Consider the following 18,965-nt stretch of genomic DNA (forward strand, 5'->3'; position numbering starts at 1 on the left):
TTACATGGTGAGAACAGCTATGGCTCCTCGGGAGCAGCAAATCGAACACATGCTGCTCTCTGGTGATCTCTGTATTTAAAAACTAATAAATGAAAGCCATCTCGGTGTAAAAATACGACACAGCAATGTCAGCCTCAGTCACGTGACTTGATGAAATTTGTGACTTATTCACTGATATGAAATAATGTTCTTTTTAGCGTTCCTCCTTACATTTACTGTAGTATTATGTTGATTTGTGGGACCATAATCCATTAGGATTAAGTGTCGAGATGCTCTTTCTGCTGCAAATGCAGCTTATAAATTGCAGTGCGAGGCTGCATTTGGATATTTGGGGCCAAGTAACTGTTAATTCACTCAGTACAAACTCCATGTTGATTTCATAAATGCTCCAAAATTCATGACACGGTTATACCTTCATTAAAAAGCCACCTTCCTTAACTGAGCATCCAGACTTTGTGGAAAGGATCTGGTTTAAAACTCAGTTTGTATCTGTTAAACTTTGACTGTTTACTTCCATAAACATTTAGTCACACCACAAACTATCATTAATTTCGTCCTGTGTAACCAGTAATAACAGAGCAGAGCAGGAAATGAACCATGATGAGTGTCTGTGTGAAGGTCTGCCCTGACTCACACTAAGTTGGGATAAACCCCTATAGGTGTGTGTGTGTGTGTGTTTGTGTGTGTCCCTGTGTGTTTGTGTGCCTCTTTTGGGGTTTTACTCCTTATTTAAGACCAATATTTACAAAGTAGCCCCAGGGTGAGATTACCTCATATTCTCCCGCCCAGCTGTGCTTTCTCAGCGTTTCCACCACAACCAGAGGAATGTCTCATCATGTTTATCTGCCTGCCAGGAAAACACAGAATGAGAGGAAGAAGAGGCAGCAGAGGGAGATGGTGAAGTACGCTTAGGTGGGAGTGTGTATACAAGACAGATACTTGTACATTCACACTCTTGGGAATAATCAATGAATAATTGTATGGGAATGCATAAAGAACTTCAAATAGAAGAAAAAAAAAAAAACAGTGAGCATGCGCTTGATGTAAGTGATAAGGAAGCATGTTGACTCAACCAGGAGCACAGTCAATATGCTACTGGAAGTTTACCAGTGTTGCCATTACACTATTGGTGTTTATTTTCATGATACAAATCAAAATGCCTGCTGTGAATTAGGGAGACCTGAACTAATATTGAGCATAAAATGAATCAATTCAAACAAGTGCAGCAGTGTGTAAAAGTCTTGAGCCACCCCTCATTTGTTTGTATTTTGCTAGGAAAATGGGAAATAGGTGCAGCAATTTATTTATAAACATACTGAAACATACATGAAAATGCAGTATATAAAGCAAAAAACAGAGTTTGTACAATTATAACAAATTTGAAAGTCAATGTTTGGTTTGACCACCTCTATTCTTCAGCACAGCCTGAACTCTCTTAGGCAGCTTTCTTTCAGTAGTCTTCAGGAATAGTTCTCCAGGCTTCTTGAAGGATATTCGGAGTTCTTCTTTGGAGGTTGGCTGCCTTTTGTTCTGTTCTCGGTCAAGATGATAATCAATAATGCTGAGGTCCGGGGTCTGGGGAGGCCAATACATGACAGTTAGTGCTCCATTTTGCATTTTTCTATTCGGGTATGCCTTGTGTTTGGGATCTCTGTCATTCTGAAAAATGAAGCCACTGCTAATCAGATGCTTTTCAGATAGTGTTGCATGGTGGATTAAAAATCTGATGTACTTTTATGCATTCACGTTTCCAACAATTTTGACAAGATCTCCAACACCACAGGCTGAAATGCAGCCTCAAAACCATGACAGAGCCTCCACTGTGTTTTACAGATGGCTGTAGACACTCACTGTTGTCCCTCTCTCCTGAATTCCCTCCTATACACTGATGAAGATTTGAACCACAAATTTCAACTTTAGATTCATCACTACATCAGACATGTTGCCACTGAATCAGCTTAAAGCTGTGGTTCACAATTTTGTGGTATTCAGTCCAGTTCTTGTGTAATTTGGCATACCTCAGCCTTTTCTCCCCATTTCCCTTCCTCAAGAATGGCTTCCTGACAGCCACCCTTCCACTGCGAGCATTTCTGATGAGGCTTCAACAAACAGTAGTTTCTTAAGGGCATGAACTTTAGGCACTGTTCATCTGCTGTTGGTATTTTTTTTTTTTTTTTTTAGACCTGCCACTTCTTTTTTTGTCCTTCTCTTGCAGCACACATGCCAAGTTTTTTATCTAATAGCTCTTTGGGAACCACCTTGTTGCTGTAAAACTGCAATTTTATGCTGGTCAAACTATGTTATCTTTGGCATTTTTTACAGATTCAGCTAAAGGAATGAGAACAAATGATGCATTTTTGTGGCTGGCTGCTAGTAAAGAAAGGACCTAAAAATACAGTTTAAAATTGGTTCTTCACCATGTTGTGCATCACGTATAGACACAAGACTGGCTCATCCCTTGAGTTAGGTGCCTTTTTATGCTTGGGTGACATTTAGGTCAGTGGCTTAACAAACAGTCCAGGATTCGACTGAAAGAGAGTGAGAAGGCAGCCAATGTCCAAAGAAGAACTTCAGAAACCCTGGAGAACTATTGCTCAAGACCACTTTAAAAATTACAAGAAAGTCTGGCTCCCTGGAAGCAAAATATAAAGAAATGAGGGGTGGGTCAAGACTTTTGCACAGTACTGTAGTTCTTAGGTCTTTCAAACATAATCACTGCACAGACTACTGCTTAAATCCCAAACTACCAAGATAAGCTACACTTCTGGGATCCACAGTAAAACCCAACTTTCCAAGATGGACAAAGAAAGAGAACTTGTTGAAGATGAATTCGTTTTTACATAATTCATACAATGTGTTTTGAAAGGCTGATAAATGAAATGTCTCTGAAACAGCTTGTCAGCATGTGAGTGGGCTGCAAAACCACTGAATTCAGCAACTTTCAGAATAGCACATTCACCTGCTTACACCACACTAAATCTTGTTGCATATGCAGGTGACTCATCCTGCTGGCAATTCATTCATGAGGTACAATAGTAAAATGGTAAATGGACTGTACTTATATAGCACTTTTCTATTGAATTTGAACACTCAAAGTGCAGATCGGAAAGTGTCCTCTCGGTCTTTGTGACTGGTTAAGGTAATGGCGTATTAAACTGAAAAACTTTACTTGGATGTGCCATTTAAGTGGCCATTCACATACACACAAACACTGAAAATGGTTCCCACCCTCACACAAATAGGGGTAAAGTAAAAGTTCATTCTGTTCATGTAAGTACTTATCAATATAAATGTAGCCCCTAGGTATAACGATTAAACGCAAGGTTACTTTACTGATTTGAAATCCATATATGCTGTCAGGCAATAAAGGTACAATATTTACACCATTTCCTCTAGATTTTAAGCTGCAGTCTTGGAGGACAGTCTAAGTTTGCAACAAGAAATTAGATTAAATATTAATTTTATTCTTGGAATTTAGGGTATTGCTGTTTATTTATTTAAGTTAATTGAGTGCAATCTCAGAAAATTCATTCTGTTTTGAATCATAATCACAGCAAGGAGCTTCTGGCTTTGAATCTTCCAGCCTTTCTTCTCCCTAGCAGCTGAGCTTTTTCCAGGGTTTCCTCCTATAACCATAAGATACAGTATGCATGTTAAGGCAATGTGTAAAGGTGAGCATAAAACTGATGAGTACCGAGCTTTTTCAAAATATCCAGTATGCTATGATTACATTAAGGTCATAATATTATCAACTGAGGCAAAAACAAACAAACAAAAAACTTACAAACCACAGTTGTGCAGTGCAGTACTTTGTGTATGAGATAATTGGAGTTACCTCATTGTAACTACCTCAAGGTTTTGAGAATGAAATGTTTTGGGCACAAGATGCAATGATGAGATGTACATGGCTCAACATTTCTCAAAAATGTGCAGAAAAGCTGTCCAAACAACTGCCTCCTGCAAAACATGAGCATGATGGGGAAACCACATAAAATGTTTGTAAGTACAACTAGACGTTCTCTTTGGAGGATTAAAGCCCACAGTTATATCACTGGGTCTCTCATCAGTCCCTGCGGTATGGACACTGTCCTGCCATGGGAACGGACAGTTATTTGCTTTAATTTGCAACAGAAAAGCTTGTGGTGTGTAGTGACTGTTAGAGAATGTTCTGTTTGGTCTTCTCCTGGCTGGTTTAAGTGATAAAAGTGTCATTATTTAGCCTCTGAGGCAAAGGAGAGAGTGCAAACAGGACTGTGTGACCCTCTGTCAAGAGCCCCCGTCCTTCAGATGATCATTAAAAGCCTCCAGGAGGACACCACATCAACTGGCAGGGCCGTCCAGCTTCTTCTTGGCCTTTTTAAGCCTCTCTCATCCCAGTCACCGGCCGTCTGACGGCAGAAATAGACTCAATTTAGAGTAAGAGGGGACATGAAAGATGTCGCGCTGTGAGGTGGTATAGGCGACTTATTAAAACAGCAGGAAAAGCCCTTGGACTTGAGCCCAATAGGATCTAACCCTGTAGTGCACTGACCGGATTTGGAGAAAAGTTGGATTTATTTGATTGGGTGCTTTGGACTCTGTGTCTGGTGAACGGTTTTAGCTGTTCTAAGAACGCTGATTGGAGTCAGTTTCTTGACTGAACAACAGACAAATAAAAGAAACACTTTCACTCAAACTGCAGCTCACTGAAGATGGAGATGCAGGACCGCTTTATTGACTCCACGTTAATGAATTTTGTCAGTGACATGAACCTTATGGAGTGTCCACAAAAATATGCTTTAGCACCAAAGCAGCAGGTGGATGATACTCCATCAGGTCCAACCAGCCAGACGCGGTTAAACGACTCTTCCTGGAGCCAGGAAGTGGAGGACGATGTGCGCACTGCTCCGTTGATGATGGGCTCGCCGAGATACTACAGCCGCGGTGCCCGCGGGAATGCAAAGTCCAAGCGGAGGAGGATCATCACCGTGGTCCAGCGGCAGGCGGCTAATGTGCGGGAAAGAAAGCGAATGTTCAGTCTGAATGAGGCATTTGACGAGCTAAGGAGAAAAGTTCCTACATTCGCATACGAGAAGAGGCTGTCCCGTATCGAGACGCTGCGTCTGGCCATCGTCTACATCTCCTTCATGATGGACCTGCTGGAGAACACCTGAGAACAGTTCGAAGTGAACTTTATTTTACGGAGACTGGACTAGACTGGGTGCGCCACTTAACTCACCAAAGACACAGACATAGAATAAATGAACTGCTGACTTTCAGATTTACCTTTCAGACTGTCATAGGCCGTGTACGGAATAACAAGACGGATTCTTTTAAGAAATGTCAGACTTTTTTTTTTTGCAACAGTTAAAAAAGATGTTGGGAAAACTGGCTACATCAGTGAGAACAAATATTTCATTTATGCTTAAAAATAAAAGTAAACTCTAAAGTCATGTTTGTGTTCTTTGCTTTAGAATGCCATGACAAAGAAACCAACATGAAATTTAATTCTGACTAATATGACTAGTTAATAGGACCACAAAATGCCGGATTAAATTGACAGTTTACGTGCAGTGTTAATTTGGGAGTGTTAGAGTGCATCAGATCTATTTTAAAGGAATAAATATCTGACATTGTGGCCTTTAATGCATCCCTTCAGAAAAGATATACGCTGAATCCCGACATGTTTAAGGATGCTCTTATGCAGCACTGAAGCTGTGTGTGGTTTTCAGCACCGTGGAGAGCTACAGAGCCGCGCGACTCACCTGGCCACTGAAAGGGTGTGGCAACAAAAGCAGCTTGAGGTTTTCCTCACACAGAAAGCGAGAACAAATAAAGAAGGGTTATTTGCCCTTGAACGCCTTATCCTCTAACGACTTTAAAAACGGATCTGAATCACAAATCCAAGACCCACGGCATGAAGCTGCAGATTATCTTTGTCACTGAGGTGTAAATTGAGTTATTCATGGAGGTGAGATGGAGGTAAACTGAGTGACAAAACCCCACCCACCTCAGATAACCTCTTCCAGTCTCCAGATTGACAGAAGACAGATTCCCTAGCTGTTTAGTGGAGGGGGAGGATAGGGGGCGGTCAATGCTGTCTTCACATGATACAGGTCTGGGCCCGCTGTGGTCCTCTTGTGTGATTCTCCTTCATCAGAAGTGAGGCTTCTCGGTGGGTAATTCACACCACAGACCACCTCCAAAAGTTGCCAGGTTTAGTTTCAGCCACATGAAGAGGTATTTTTTTCTGCATCGGGATATTAGGTCATAGCAGCGCAGGCCACAGAGCTGGGTGGTCATGTGTGCGTGTTTAGGTTTTGTGTGAGCCAGCGAGGGTCTTTTTTCTTTCTCTTCCGTCTATCTTTATCACTTCTGGTATTTGCGTTGTGCTCTAGCCGAACACCGCCTTCAGCGTCCCCGCTGTGGATCCGCCCTGAGCTCGGGCAGTCTTTTAAACCTGAGCCGCTGTGCCGTGATCCCTGCGGGAGTCAGACCCATTTAAGTGCATACCTCAACCGCGAGGCCGTTGACGGGAAAATAAACACCTAGGTCTGCTGGAGCAGCGACCTCCTGCTGTGACAGCCTCCTGTGTTTCAGTGGGTCTGATGTTTTTCACCGCCATTCCTGCTCCCTTCTGAAACGCCTGCACAGAAACACCTAGGGCCTAAAACTAGAGGAAGATCCGTGTGCCCGTGGCTCTGAATTATTTTCAGTAAGGGGAAAAATGAAATTTCCACACACGACGAGGCAGTAGTACTTGAAAAATGGCCAAAAAACTGTTGGGCGAATTTCATTTGTAAGTTTTATTTCAAACAGTGGATAAAGGCTGCGCTGCGGATTTCGGGAACCAAAGGGGGAACAAAGTTATTCACACTTTTTAAAATGCAACTAAATATGAAATTGCACAATAGCAGGTCTTCCCTCAAAACTGAGGGGGGAAAAGCCTGGACACGAATTGAGGCTTGCTCTGATTTCTTGTAAAAAGAATTCTTCTCGCTCTGTTTAATTTGCAGTAAATCCAAAAGGGAAAAAATACAGCATTGTGCTTTTGGGGAAGAAATAAATTGGGAATTGGGTTGGGGTGGGGTAGAGAGAAAGAATTTATCCCTAAGACAGGTCTTAAAGTGTTTGCACAAAACTACATGATCCAATAGCAAACACCGCCCACACTTCATCCTTCCAGTCTTGAATAAAGAAGACTCCATGTCTCAATTGCTAATATTATAGCTAGAACTCTCCTTTTCTGTGGTATTGTGTTACAGCCCTCCTCACCCAATCACAGCGAGCCCCAAAATCCTCCTGCCTGCTCCCCGCTATAAGAGCTCGGGTCGTCCCAGTCTGGCAGACACCTCTCCCTTTCTGTGGCGCGCGAGATTTACCGTAATACCAACTCACACCCCGCCGCGGGCCACACTCCTGTTACCTGTCGTGTTTGTTGACGTTGTAACCACTACAGTGGATTTGGGTCAAGGGTTGTAACGGTTCAACGGGACACAGAAAGCATTTCTAAAAAGACGATGCGGGAAGACGATTCCTCCCCAATGGATAGCGCTGGCAACAGCGAGGAGGAGACCGACCGCCAGCTGCCGCGGAGAGGCGCGAGGAAAAGGCGGACGGTACGGAGGAGCACGGACGAAGAGGAGGAGGGAGACGTGGAGAGCCCCTGTCCCGGGAAAAAGAAATGCAGAAAGAGCGGCGACGGAGAGGGAGGTAGCACCGGGAGCGGCGGCAGCGAGGCCAGCAGTAGCCCCGCGCGCTCATTCGACGATCTACAGACGCAGCGCGTGATGGCCAACATCCGCGAGCGGCAACGAACGCAGTCCCTCAACGAGGCATTCACCTCGTTACGTAAGATCATTCCCACCCTACCCTCTGACAAACTCAGCAAGATCCAGACCCTGAAGTTGGCAGCCCGGTACATTGACTTCCTTTGCCAAGTTCTACAGAGTGACGAGCTGGACGCGCGAGGGACCAGCTGCAGCTACGTGGCGCATGAGCGCCTGAGCTATGCGTTCTCAGTCTGGAGGATGGGGGGCGCGTGGTCCTTGTCTACTACGTCCCACTAGCAGTGCTGCTGCTGGTGACACAGCACGGTAGGCTGAGCTCCTTTCACTTTTCATCCTGCAAGTACTCAAGCTGTGCCAAAATATTCCTATGCGCATTTTACGCACAGGTCCAAGATAAACAACTAATACAGTTAGAATCTTCCAGTAGTTCACTGTAGTATTTCTATAGCACCCACTTAAACCCCCTCTAATATTTATTAGGCTTGTTTATTTTCATTATGAAAAAGGTGCATAGGTGCCCACGGAAGCTACAGAAACACTAAGTATACGCATACAGGCCCAAGTTATCACCAAATCCAAGCTTCTTGTTCATATTGCTCACCCAAGCCCATAACTAATTCATGTCATTGCACACATAGGCGACATGTATTAGCGTCAGTTTATTTTTTCCTTTTGATGTTTTTTAACCCAAGTATTTCTTCCACAGATTACCCAGACTGAAGAACCAGTGGATCAGGCAAACTCTTCGGATAGAATAAAACAGGCCAAACACACCTGGGCCCCAGTCTCAGCTGCTGTGCTTCAGGCCTCAGAGGAAAGCAGCCTTTTCATATTTCCCTTAGCACAGACTGAAATGTTTGCAAGGGAGCACTTAGGACAGACAGGACGGATATGAAGAAAGAAAGACCACTGCGACTATGAATGTTGTAAAAACAAAACTCCGGGCTATAACAAACGGCTCTGTTTTGAAACACGAGAGAAAGATGACAATTCATTCCACATTCCCTGTGACAGCGTTTCACAGAAAATGAAGTATTTTGTATTTATTTTTCTACACAGGTCTGAAATTCCTTTCCCCCTTTCAAATAAAGGTTATTTATTTTTACAGTATCACAGAATTCCAAATGGATCTAGAGTCTTTGCATTTTGAGTGTTGTAAATATTTGCTAATATCTTGAATAAAATTATGAAAGTATCTTACATTCCTCTGGTCTGGATATTCCTTAAAGCTCTAACTAGAGGGTGCATTAAATACATTTCATGCCCATTAGCTGAATTTGGAGGCAGTTATTTTTACATACAAGAATAAATGCTGCAATTCTTTTTCTTGAAACAAACTCATTTTTCATGGTCTTTGTACTTTGAGCCTTTGGAGAGAGCTTATTTTCTTGGTTGATGTTGAATCCCCATGTAACTAAACTACAGTGGAGGGGGCAAAAGAAAACATCTCATACCAGTGGCTTATTCTGTAGTGATTTCTTGAGCTTGGGGATCTGGGAAAGCCATAATTAGCCAGTGGTCTGTTTGAACAAGGTGAATTTGGAGCTGTGGGAGGCATGCATGATATTCCCAGATGTCCTCTGAGCCACAGGTCAGCATGGGAGTCTCCTGCAGGTGCTGCAGCAGCTATACCCAAAGAGGTCTGACAGATTAATGGGGAGGAAAAGGTGAAAATGCAAACAGAATAGGCTGCATGAAAATTACAAATACCAACAACTGTGGTGAAATAGAAGTTATTTTTCACATAAAACACATTGATTTATCAGAGTATTTCTATTTAGCAACCAAACAGCTGATTAAACCTCCCCAACTGTAGATTGGATTGACAAATAAAATTCCATGTAGCTGGTAAACAATAATAATAATAATAATAATAAACCCTTTCTCTTCTTTTGTAATATTCCAAATGATGAATGGTTTTCCACAGGTTATGATAAAAAAGAATCTCTCCACTAAAGTGCTGAATAGGATATGTCCAAATACAGCATCTGGGCTGTTATATGTCATTAAAGTCAAGGAGGGAAGGACTAGATTATATTAAGACAAGAAGACTACATTAGAGAGCTATGACTGATGTCAGTCATAGCTCTCTAAAGGGAGTTCCACATCTCTCCATAGGGTTGTTAAGAGATGATGATGGGAGCATTACCGTGTTTTTGTATCACGGGTTGCGTGCTGAAGGTAAAGCCATCTGCTCTGACCCGAAGCCCTCGCCAGCAACCGGGGGGAATCGATTCCCACCCTTAGATCACCGTGGACGTGTTATCTTAAACTTGAGGCTGTTGCTCTGACACAGAGGAATGTCACCTCTGAGGCTTCAAAACACACACATGCACACAAACACATATAGGTTATACACACATAGAGGGAGATTTCTCACGCCTACTAAACAGGGAAATACATTCCACAAAGAGAGAGAGCGAGAGAGAGAGAAGGGGGGGAAAGGCTCCTTAAACTCAGCTCCTGCTCCACTTTGATGTTTGAAAGTAATGGGATGACCGCTTGTTATCAGTGTGAAGGCATCTGGCTCTTTAGTTTTAAGCGTGCTATGATTTATAGACTCTTTGAATACTGACACACACGCACGCATGCACACACTCTCTCTCTCTCTCTCTCTCTCTCTCTCTCTCTCTCTCTCTCTCTCTCTCTCTCTCTCTCTCTCTCACTCATTAATCACAGTTTATATCTCCTTGCTTTGAGCCTGGAGTCCTTAAACTGATCTGAAAGCCAAAGGTGCAGACCCGTGTGTATTTTAGTAACACCAGGAGCTGTAAATCTTTCCAAACATGGATTTCTGACTGCTATACATGGAAAGCAAGCCCAGGCTGTTTAACAGAAGTTTACTGGTCTCGCTTAGCTTCTTTTAGCATTGTGTCTCCTTCACTTCCCATCTCTCTGTGAAGCTCAACGTTATGGGGTAACAAGCCCTGGTTTACATTAACCCTCAACACCACAAAAAGACAAGGTGGAGGAGGAGGAAGCTGGGTGAGACAGATGGGGGCAGAGAGAGAGCTTGAGACTTGATTTGTAAGTCTGGTTTCCATTAGAGCTAATTATCTGTGTTTCATCTCAACCCGAGGCAGTTAGTGTGTTTGTGTGTATGCGTGTGCGTAGGCATAGGTGTATATATGTATGTGTGTGCATGCTGGAGTTTCTTTTTACTTGTGCTGTGTTGTGTTTCAGTCATACAGCTTAAATTAAGAGTCAAACAAATAGTGCTTTCATATCACTCCATATATATATAACAAGAAATTGTGAGCATGTTCAGATTTATTGTTGTCTTATAGTACTCCTCCTCCATTTCAGAGTGAAATCTCTGAGCTGAAGTACAGTGTACTCCAGTGTGATGCTGTATAGAAACAAACAGTGAAACAATAAAAACATATAAAGCATTTTATAAAAGTCTGGTGTCACCTCTCATATCTTTATATTTATTTTAAACGAATCATTCAAGCATAAAAAAGGCACCTAGCTCAAGGGATGAACCAGTATTGTGCATACATATAACAGACAACTTAGCAAAGAAGCATCATCAGAAATGGTCTCAGTGGAAAGATGGCTGTCAGGAAGCCATTCTTAAGGAAAGGAAACAGGGAGAAAAGGCTGAGGCATGCCAAATTACACATGAACTGGAATGAAAATCAGTGGCACCAGGTCTGATGGAGTGATGTATCCAAGTTTGAAATTTTTGGCTCAAATCATCCTCAGTATATTTGTCTACAGCCATCTGCAAAACACGGTGGAGGTTCTGTCACGGTTTAGGGCTGAATTTCAGTCTGTGGGGTTGGAGATCTTGTCAGAATTGGTAGAATTATGAACACAGAGGAGTACAGAGAGATTTTGATCCACCATGCAATACAATCTGGAAAGAATCTGATTAATTTTTAAGCACGACAATGACCCCAAATGCAGTAAAAGCATAGCTGGGTAGAAAAATACACATGGAATATACAATAGATTGGCCTCCCCAGAGCAACATTATTGAAGCAGTGGGATCATCTTGACAGAGAGTAGAACAAAAGGCAGCCAACATCCAAAGAAGAGCTTTGAATGTCCTTCAAGAAGGCTGGAGAACTATTCCTGAAAACTACTGAAAGAAAGCAGCCAAAGAGTGTTCATACCAAATATAGACTTTTAAGCTTGTTAAAATAGCACAAACTATGTTTGCACATGCAGTACATTGAAAAATGTGACAAAATCTAATGAAATAATAGGTGGCTTTTGTACAGTACTGCACATCTTGTCAAGAAGCTGAGTCTGAAATTTAACAAAGACTAATAAAGCGTTCTTAATATTTTATACTTCCTGTGTATTTGTTATGAATGAGGAGCATTCTTTGAAATCAAATCATGATGTATCAATTTAAAATGGCATTCTGTTTATTTGTTTATTTATTTTGTGCAGGAATTTAAGTTTTCTTGATAATGTCTCTGGAATTAGAAGTGAGGAAAAATAGCCAAATATTATCTGACAAAATGATTCGCTGCTACTGAGTTATAGTGTGAAATTAGTAGGATCCAGCGCATAAAATGTATTAAAAATCTAAATATTGCACCCCCTTCAATTCTAAATATTACCAAAAAAAATGCATGAATTAATAATGAGAGCTTTGTTGTTTTCACAGTACAGGAACAGGGAGTGAGGGAGGAAGTCAGGGTAGGAACCATTAATAGAATGATCACTCATTCCCTGAGGTCGGTGCCAACTGCACCCATCAGTACTGACCTGTGACCTCTCAAACTGACCCTGTCCCCAGATTGCAGCGACCCCCAGCTTCACCATGGACCACCACATTCACCTCCACAAAATTCCCCACTCAGTTCTCTAATACTTGTCAAATGCAGCACGGAGTATGAGAGGACAGCAGAGCTTGGGTCTGGATTATGGTGAGGAGTGAAAAATGCATACACTGATAAAGCAGTGAGAAAAAGAAGAAGAAAACTCAAGAGGAATAAAAAAAAAACCCTTATGCACATCCTCTCAGCTCTCTTGCCCAAGGCTGTTTATCTTTCAGACTGAGTTAAACATAAGCCTGTTATAACTCCACATACCAGACAATATCACAGTGGTCCCGCTTTACCAGTATAAACATAGGCGCTGTATCAAAGAGCAGCACGGCTCATTCAAACATATAGGCTCTTTGTCCTAACTTAATTTACTGCACCCTATACAAAGATCCCTTATTGAATTTAAGCTTTCTAAATGTTTAATGGGGAACTTTAGGGGGGGTCTGCTGATGAAGGTTAAAGGGGCTTCAAGTGTTTACCTTATGAAACCACAGTGGTTTCTTATCATGCACAGATCTGTGGACTATCAGTATGGAAAAGGCCCAGGTTACGCACAACACACCGTGTGTTATTTCCACAGAGAGAGGGCATTGTTTGACGCAACACAGGTCCATTCACACAGATGGGATTGTGGCTTTCTGTGGGGAAATGCACATTTCCTTGTTGCATTAATAGCAGAGATGACTCTTTCAACTCTGTTCATAGTAACTGAGAATTTTCTGATACACAACAGAGTGTTGCATCATCCTCTATTATATAAAAATTTTCATGCTTGTCTTTGTTTAAGGCAATAAGCAGAGCATAGCCGTGGTTTACTGGCGTTCTGGGGGCCCCTGTCAAAAGTGAGTATGCGCACACACACATACACAAGGGCAGAGTGAGGGATGGCTTGGCAGTAAGAGCGACTCCGGGCTTCAGCGTTGTCTAAGGGGAGCTGTGCTGGGAGAGAAATAGACTTTAAAATCTGCACAGCTTTCCCTCCAGTGTTCACTGTGGGGTGGTCGCTCCTGGTTTCTTTCTCCACTTTTCTATATTTCTATCTCCTCTGTTGCTCTCTCGTAATTTGAGGTGGTCTGTTTCTGACTCTCCAACTCCCTCTTTCCCAGCCAAAATCCCCCCACCTCACTCCCCCATCCTCTTCATCATATTTGCTCCTTTGCTTACTCCTTTTTATCATCAAATCTCTCGCTCTCCTCTCTAATTTCCTCATGTTTTTCAAATGCCTTCCTTTTCTCCTCATTCTGTTTACTGGCATGCGCAAACACAAAAACACTCGTTCATGCCTCTGTAGTTACTCGCTGTGTGTGTGTGTGTGTGTGTGTGTGTGTGTGTGTGTGTGTGTGTGTGTGTGTGTGTGTGTGTGTGTGTGTGCTCAAAGTTGGAGAGTGTAGGTGAAAGGAATAAAACCACACCAAGATAAGGAGAATGATGCAGGGACTGCAAGAAAACAAAGTCTTGCTGATGCAATAATTGTTGTGGGCCAGCATTGTTTTAGCCAATTGTGCTCTGAATGTGTGTGTGTGTGTGTGTGTGTGTGTGTGTGTGTGTGTGTGTGTGTGTGTGTGTGTGTGTTAGTATTAGTTCAGTTTTTTAATTTTTCTATTCTCACTGCTGTTTTTCTGTCTCTGTCTCTTTTTCTTTTCTGTGATTTTATAAGTCTGGAGGTTGGTGTCATATGACCCATTTGCATGTTTTTTTTAAGTCCAGTAAAACTGGCCTAAATGCCCCATAATTCTGTTCCCCCGGCTGCCTGGTAAAGGTAAGTGCCAACTTCCAGTTCCCCCCACCCACCCACTCTCTCTCTCTACACACACACACACACACACACACACATCTAGTCATGGCATACCAACAGGAAAAGTGTAAAATAACACCGCCTCTTTAAAAGGGGTGGCAAAAGGTCCTGGGACCAAAAGCAGAGTAAAATGCAAAGGCAGACATATTAGAGAAACTGTGTGTTTGTGTGTCTGTATGTGTGTGTTTCAAGCAAACTCGTCTCAAGAAATGATTGCACAGTAAAAAGCTAGGCGCCGGGATTACAACGGGCCAGAGGAGTAAGAGTGTGTGTGTGTGTGTGTGTGTTAGTTATAAATAGTTGGATCATCTGGAGTGCATTAGAGGTACAGTGTTTAAGTGAACAGGTCCGCTACCTGCAGCCACAGAAACCTCAGAGCAGATGGTGCCAAGCCCCAAGCTGGACACACACATGCACAAAGCAAAGAATGAAGAGAAAACAAGAGAAAATGAAGGAAATTTAATCAATAGAGGCAAAAAAAAAAAAAAACTGTGAAAAAATTAATTCAACAAAGCATTGATCAAAACAAAAAGGTGGAATATCTGAAAGGAAGCGTCTTATGCAATAACAGAACTTGACCACGGCACACCTTGGCTCCATAGCTTTAAGGTAAACATAAGGGATATCAACTCTCCTATTAAAGGGAGGGCCTGGTGTGAACTTAAAGGGAGGGAAAACACAATGTCTGTACAAGGTTGTTTAGCTTAGAAGTTGCAAACACTTCCTGAGGTCACAGCTTTACAGTTTAATCTGCACCTGCATGCACCAAGGTATAAATCCTCATTCTATCCCATCCATATAAAACGCATGTAAAGAACCTTAAATACTGATATAATATTGATTCACACTATTAAAATCTTTTAATCTTTCTTATGTATATTGTGTAAATGAAGTGTATAAAATGGAAATTATCAATTTACACTTTGTTACACAATTATTTTTATAAAGACAGCTGTTTGGAGAGGGAGCTTTTCACGTGTAACTACTCTGTGGCAGTTTATCCTCACTACACCCCTTCACAAATCCTCACAAGCAATAATAAAGTTTTTCGATCTTGAAGAAAATTTTCAACTTGCTGCATATTGTTTCCAACTTTTTCCACAAATCCAAAGCCCCCAAAATCAGGAGTTGGTTCAGGAAGTGGGCCCTCCCCCCATAGCACATTTACACACTGAAACCTGAGCCACGGGAAGTGGTCCTGCACAGCATCATGTCAGGGCATACAAATTATTCACCGTTTGAAAAATGCACTTTTTTCTCATCTCCTGTATTTTCCCTACTCCCCCTTGATACGCCTGCCTTGTCTCCTCTCCATTTACCGGTTTTCATTTCGATTCCTCCAGAGAGCAACAGTCAGGGAGACAAAAAAGCTCTGCTACCTGTGTTATCTCAAAATGAGCTGCATTCAGACTCAGAACAAGCTGCTGCTGCTGCTGCCCCAAAATTCCAGGAAATATTCTGCTGTGGTGGTGTTCCCCAAAGACTTGTGGTATTCCTACCCACAACGCTTTTGTGGAATTTCCTAAATGGATATAAAGCAGGTTTATTTGAACTCTTCTGAACAGTGAAACATTAACAGATCTACCTTATCTCCACATGGCTGTATTATTTTACTGTATAAATCCAACGGCAAAAAGACAGGGGGAGAGACTAAAAAGAACCATTTTGTACTGGTAGGATGAAAATAGAGTAAAAAACACAATAAAACCACCCAGCTGAGCATGAAATGTGGGCGAATGACATTGTAAAAAACAAAACAAAACAAAATCCTTGTAGTGACCTCACCGCTTTTCTTAGCAGGTCCAGTCACAACAGGATAAAAAATACATTAGGTACAGGAAGTTGCTTTTCACTATAAATTGATGTGGGATGAAAATGACAAAAATTGAGCCTAGCAAAAGTTGTCCCTTTTTTTTTTTTTTAATTGTCCTGTTAAATTCCAACACTGCTTTTTGGTTTAGAGGATTGTTTCTGTTAACATTTACAAAACCCAAAAAGAAGTTTGGGTGTGGTTCAGGTGGGCAAACAGGACAGATTCATATTTACTAAAAAGTGTAAATTAAACCCTGTGGCAAAAAGTGGAAACCTATTATTCTTATTACCACATCCCTAATTTTTGTCCTTGGACTCTGCTACAGTCTCTTTGCATGATTCATATTTATAAGAATCATGCAATAATATATAATCCTTATTTATCTTATATTGTCCCTCAGTGCAACCACTCACGTCATCCGCTGTCTGAAAAAAGGTGACGTTCTTTGAGCGGCTGCCCCTTGCAAACAGGAGGTTTAAATAGCAGCTGAGTGGGACTAATAAGGAATAGATAAGCAGAATAGGTGCCCTTTAACCTATCTTCAAATTGCTGACTTCTTTAAAATCACTCTATGTTAGCAGTAGTGTTTTTAAATCTAACTTCGAACTTCTCTAACCTATGATGCCTTTTGGTGAATATGCAGCATTGTCAAAACCTCTGTGCAGTGCTATGATGTAATTTTGGAGCCTGCTCTCTGTGCTGAGGTGGCATGTGGCTTGTTATTCTGTCTTTGTGCAATATCATAGCAAATGTTATTCAGTGAGAAATATAGTTCCCATGAGGACAGTGAACTAGCCAGCTTATGCTGTGCACGTCTGTCATGGCTACTACTGGACCACGGGAATGTGCACACATCACTAGAATGACTGAGTTGTTGGCCATTAGGAAGTGTCAACTCACCCCATCCTGCCAAGACTGCGACTGTGTGGATTATTATGCTGAGGTCAGGGGGGGAGGAGGTTGTGTTAAGTGAAGTTTAGAAGAGCACTGACCAAGCACACTTTTCCCCCAGGCATGTGGTCAAGGGACAATTGAGGGCACACACAGACACACACACACACACCTTCAACCTCATGCACACATTCATACCCACAATCGGATTCTGAAATAAACATCTTGCCCCAAAATACCCTTGGGCGACTTGGATCATTGGCCCATCCTGGTGACCCTTGTTACCATGGTGATTAAATATTGGGAGCCCTCATCTGCAAACATTTAGCCAGAGTCACCCCTAATCTGCCTGATGTCACCCAGCCACTACAACCCACACAAGATAACAACACGCACGAACATGCATCAACACTGTGCCACAAAGTAACTAACAAATAAACACGTCTTCTGCCACCACTACAACCAAATGCAAGACATGCAAGAAAAATACATGTTAAATACATTTTTGACAGACACAGCAGCTCAGGTCAGCTTGATTTCATCCTCCTGCTCCATTCTTCACTTCTGTAGGTTTCAAATACCAAATTGTTGGAATTTATTTATTTTTTTGTTAACAATTTAGCAACATGAATAGAGTGCTTTAGGTCCTTTTTATTTTTATGCAAATTATTTAAGTTTTAATTCAACAACAAAGACATATGCCACATATCTATATCATATTTTTTTAAGTCATTATATTACCATCAGCTATCACATTCCACCTCCTGACCTCTGAACTATGACACACCGGTTTTCTTCCTCCAGGCCAAACCCTCATGAGCACCGTGCCTCAGGTCACCTGATGGCTTACGAAACAGAGCAGGAGAGTGTGTTATGTTTAGTAACAAGTCAATGAATCCTTTTAAAAAGTAACAATTTTTAAGTTAGATTTAAAATAAGGTTATCTAAGAAATGCACACAAGCTAATATTGATTTTTTTTACAGGCAAAATCAAACCAAAAGTCATGGAAAGCGTATAGAAATGAGTACCTCGTCATTGTATATCTTAAACAACTTAAATCCACTATTTGCACTCGTAGAGAGTATAAAAGATTTAAATAAAATATTGTTTTATTCCAAACAATACTGCTCCGTTGTTTCCACTTTGTTTAGCTCTTTATGTAATTGCTTCCCTCAGGCGTGTACTTGTGTTCAGATCAATATCTAAGAACTGAGTTGTGTGTACAATAAATATGTATTTCAGTGTTTTAACATGTTTTTTAATCAATTAATACCATTGCTAGAAACAGCTGTTTTATTGATTTAACACAATACCGCAGTGTTAAAAAGAAATGTCTGTATCTTTATATCTTAAGATAAAATGGTCATTTTTTTTGGTCTCACTTCTTCTGGAGATTGGCCATGTCTACAGTATTGAAATCTGTGTGAATGGGGAGTTGATGTATATGTATGTGTTTATGGTGTGGAAGAACAATTGAAAATGCAAAGGGAAGATGTTTTCGAAGGCATTTTTGGCCCATGAATTCCCCAATCTAAATATAGATTTGTTTAGGATTTTGTTGACGTCATAGGGACTCTGCACGCTGTCAGTACTAATCTGAGCCAGCCAGAGGTGTTTGAAACCTACAAAAATAAATATTAATTGACACAAATGGAGGAATCTGAACATAATTATCTGTTGGTTGGTTTCTTCAGTGATGTTTAGTGCCTTAGTATTGTCAGGCCTATTTTTTTTATGGAGTCTATGCGCCATCAAATGTCCCAGCCACAGTGACTCACTAACTGGTAAGCATAAGTTTCCCATTACAAACACGCACTGGGTACTTCACTAGTTACAAATAAAATCAATCATTTTTGTCATTCACACCAGCCTGAAGAAACACTTTTTGTCTGCTCATCTTTTTATTGTT

General features: G+C 41.5%; 2 protein-coding genes across 2 annotated transcripts; both read left to right on the forward strand.

The window, feature by feature from the left end:
* The first annotated feature begins 4,691 nt into the window (after positions 1-4,691).
* On the forward strand, positions 4,692-5,159 carry LOC115788721 (fer3-like protein). The gene has a single exon (XM_030741863.1). It carries the CDS (start codon positions 4,692-4,694, stop codon positions 5,151-5,153), a length of 462 nt encoding a protein of 153 aa, XP_030597723.1. The 3' UTR covers positions 5,154-5,159.
* A 2,177-nt stretch (positions 5,160-7,336) lies between these two features.
* Positions 7,337-8,969, forward strand: LOC115788362 (twist-related protein-like). Its single transcript, XM_030741349.1, has 2 exons — positions 7,337-8,075; positions 8,476-8,969. Exon 1 carries the CDS (start codon positions 7,500-7,502, stop codon positions 8,046-8,048), a length of 549 nt encoding a protein of 182 aa, XP_030597209.1. The 5' UTR covers positions 7,337-7,499; the 3' UTR covers positions 8,049-8,075; positions 8,476-8,969.
* The last annotated feature ends 9,996 nt before the right edge of the window (positions 8,970-18,965 follow it).

This window comes from Archocentrus centrarchus, chromosome 11 (assembly GCF_007364275.1).
Source record: "Archocentrus centrarchus isolate MPI-CPG fArcCen1 chromosome 11, fArcCen1, whole genome shotgun sequence".
Taxonomy (NCBI): domain Eukaryota; kingdom Metazoa; phylum Chordata; class Actinopteri; order Cichliformes; family Cichlidae; genus Archocentrus; species Archocentrus centrarchus.

Bases quoted from the DNA above. Each gene is read 5' to 3' on its own strand.
- LOC115788721 (XM_030741863.1), top strand. From the start codon at position 4,692: ATGGAGATGCAGGACCGCTTTATTGACTCCACGTTAATGAATTTTGTC.
- LOC115788362 (XM_030741349.1), top strand. From the start codon at position 7,500: ATGCGGGAAGACGATTCCTCCCCAATGGATAGCGCTGGCAACAGCGAG.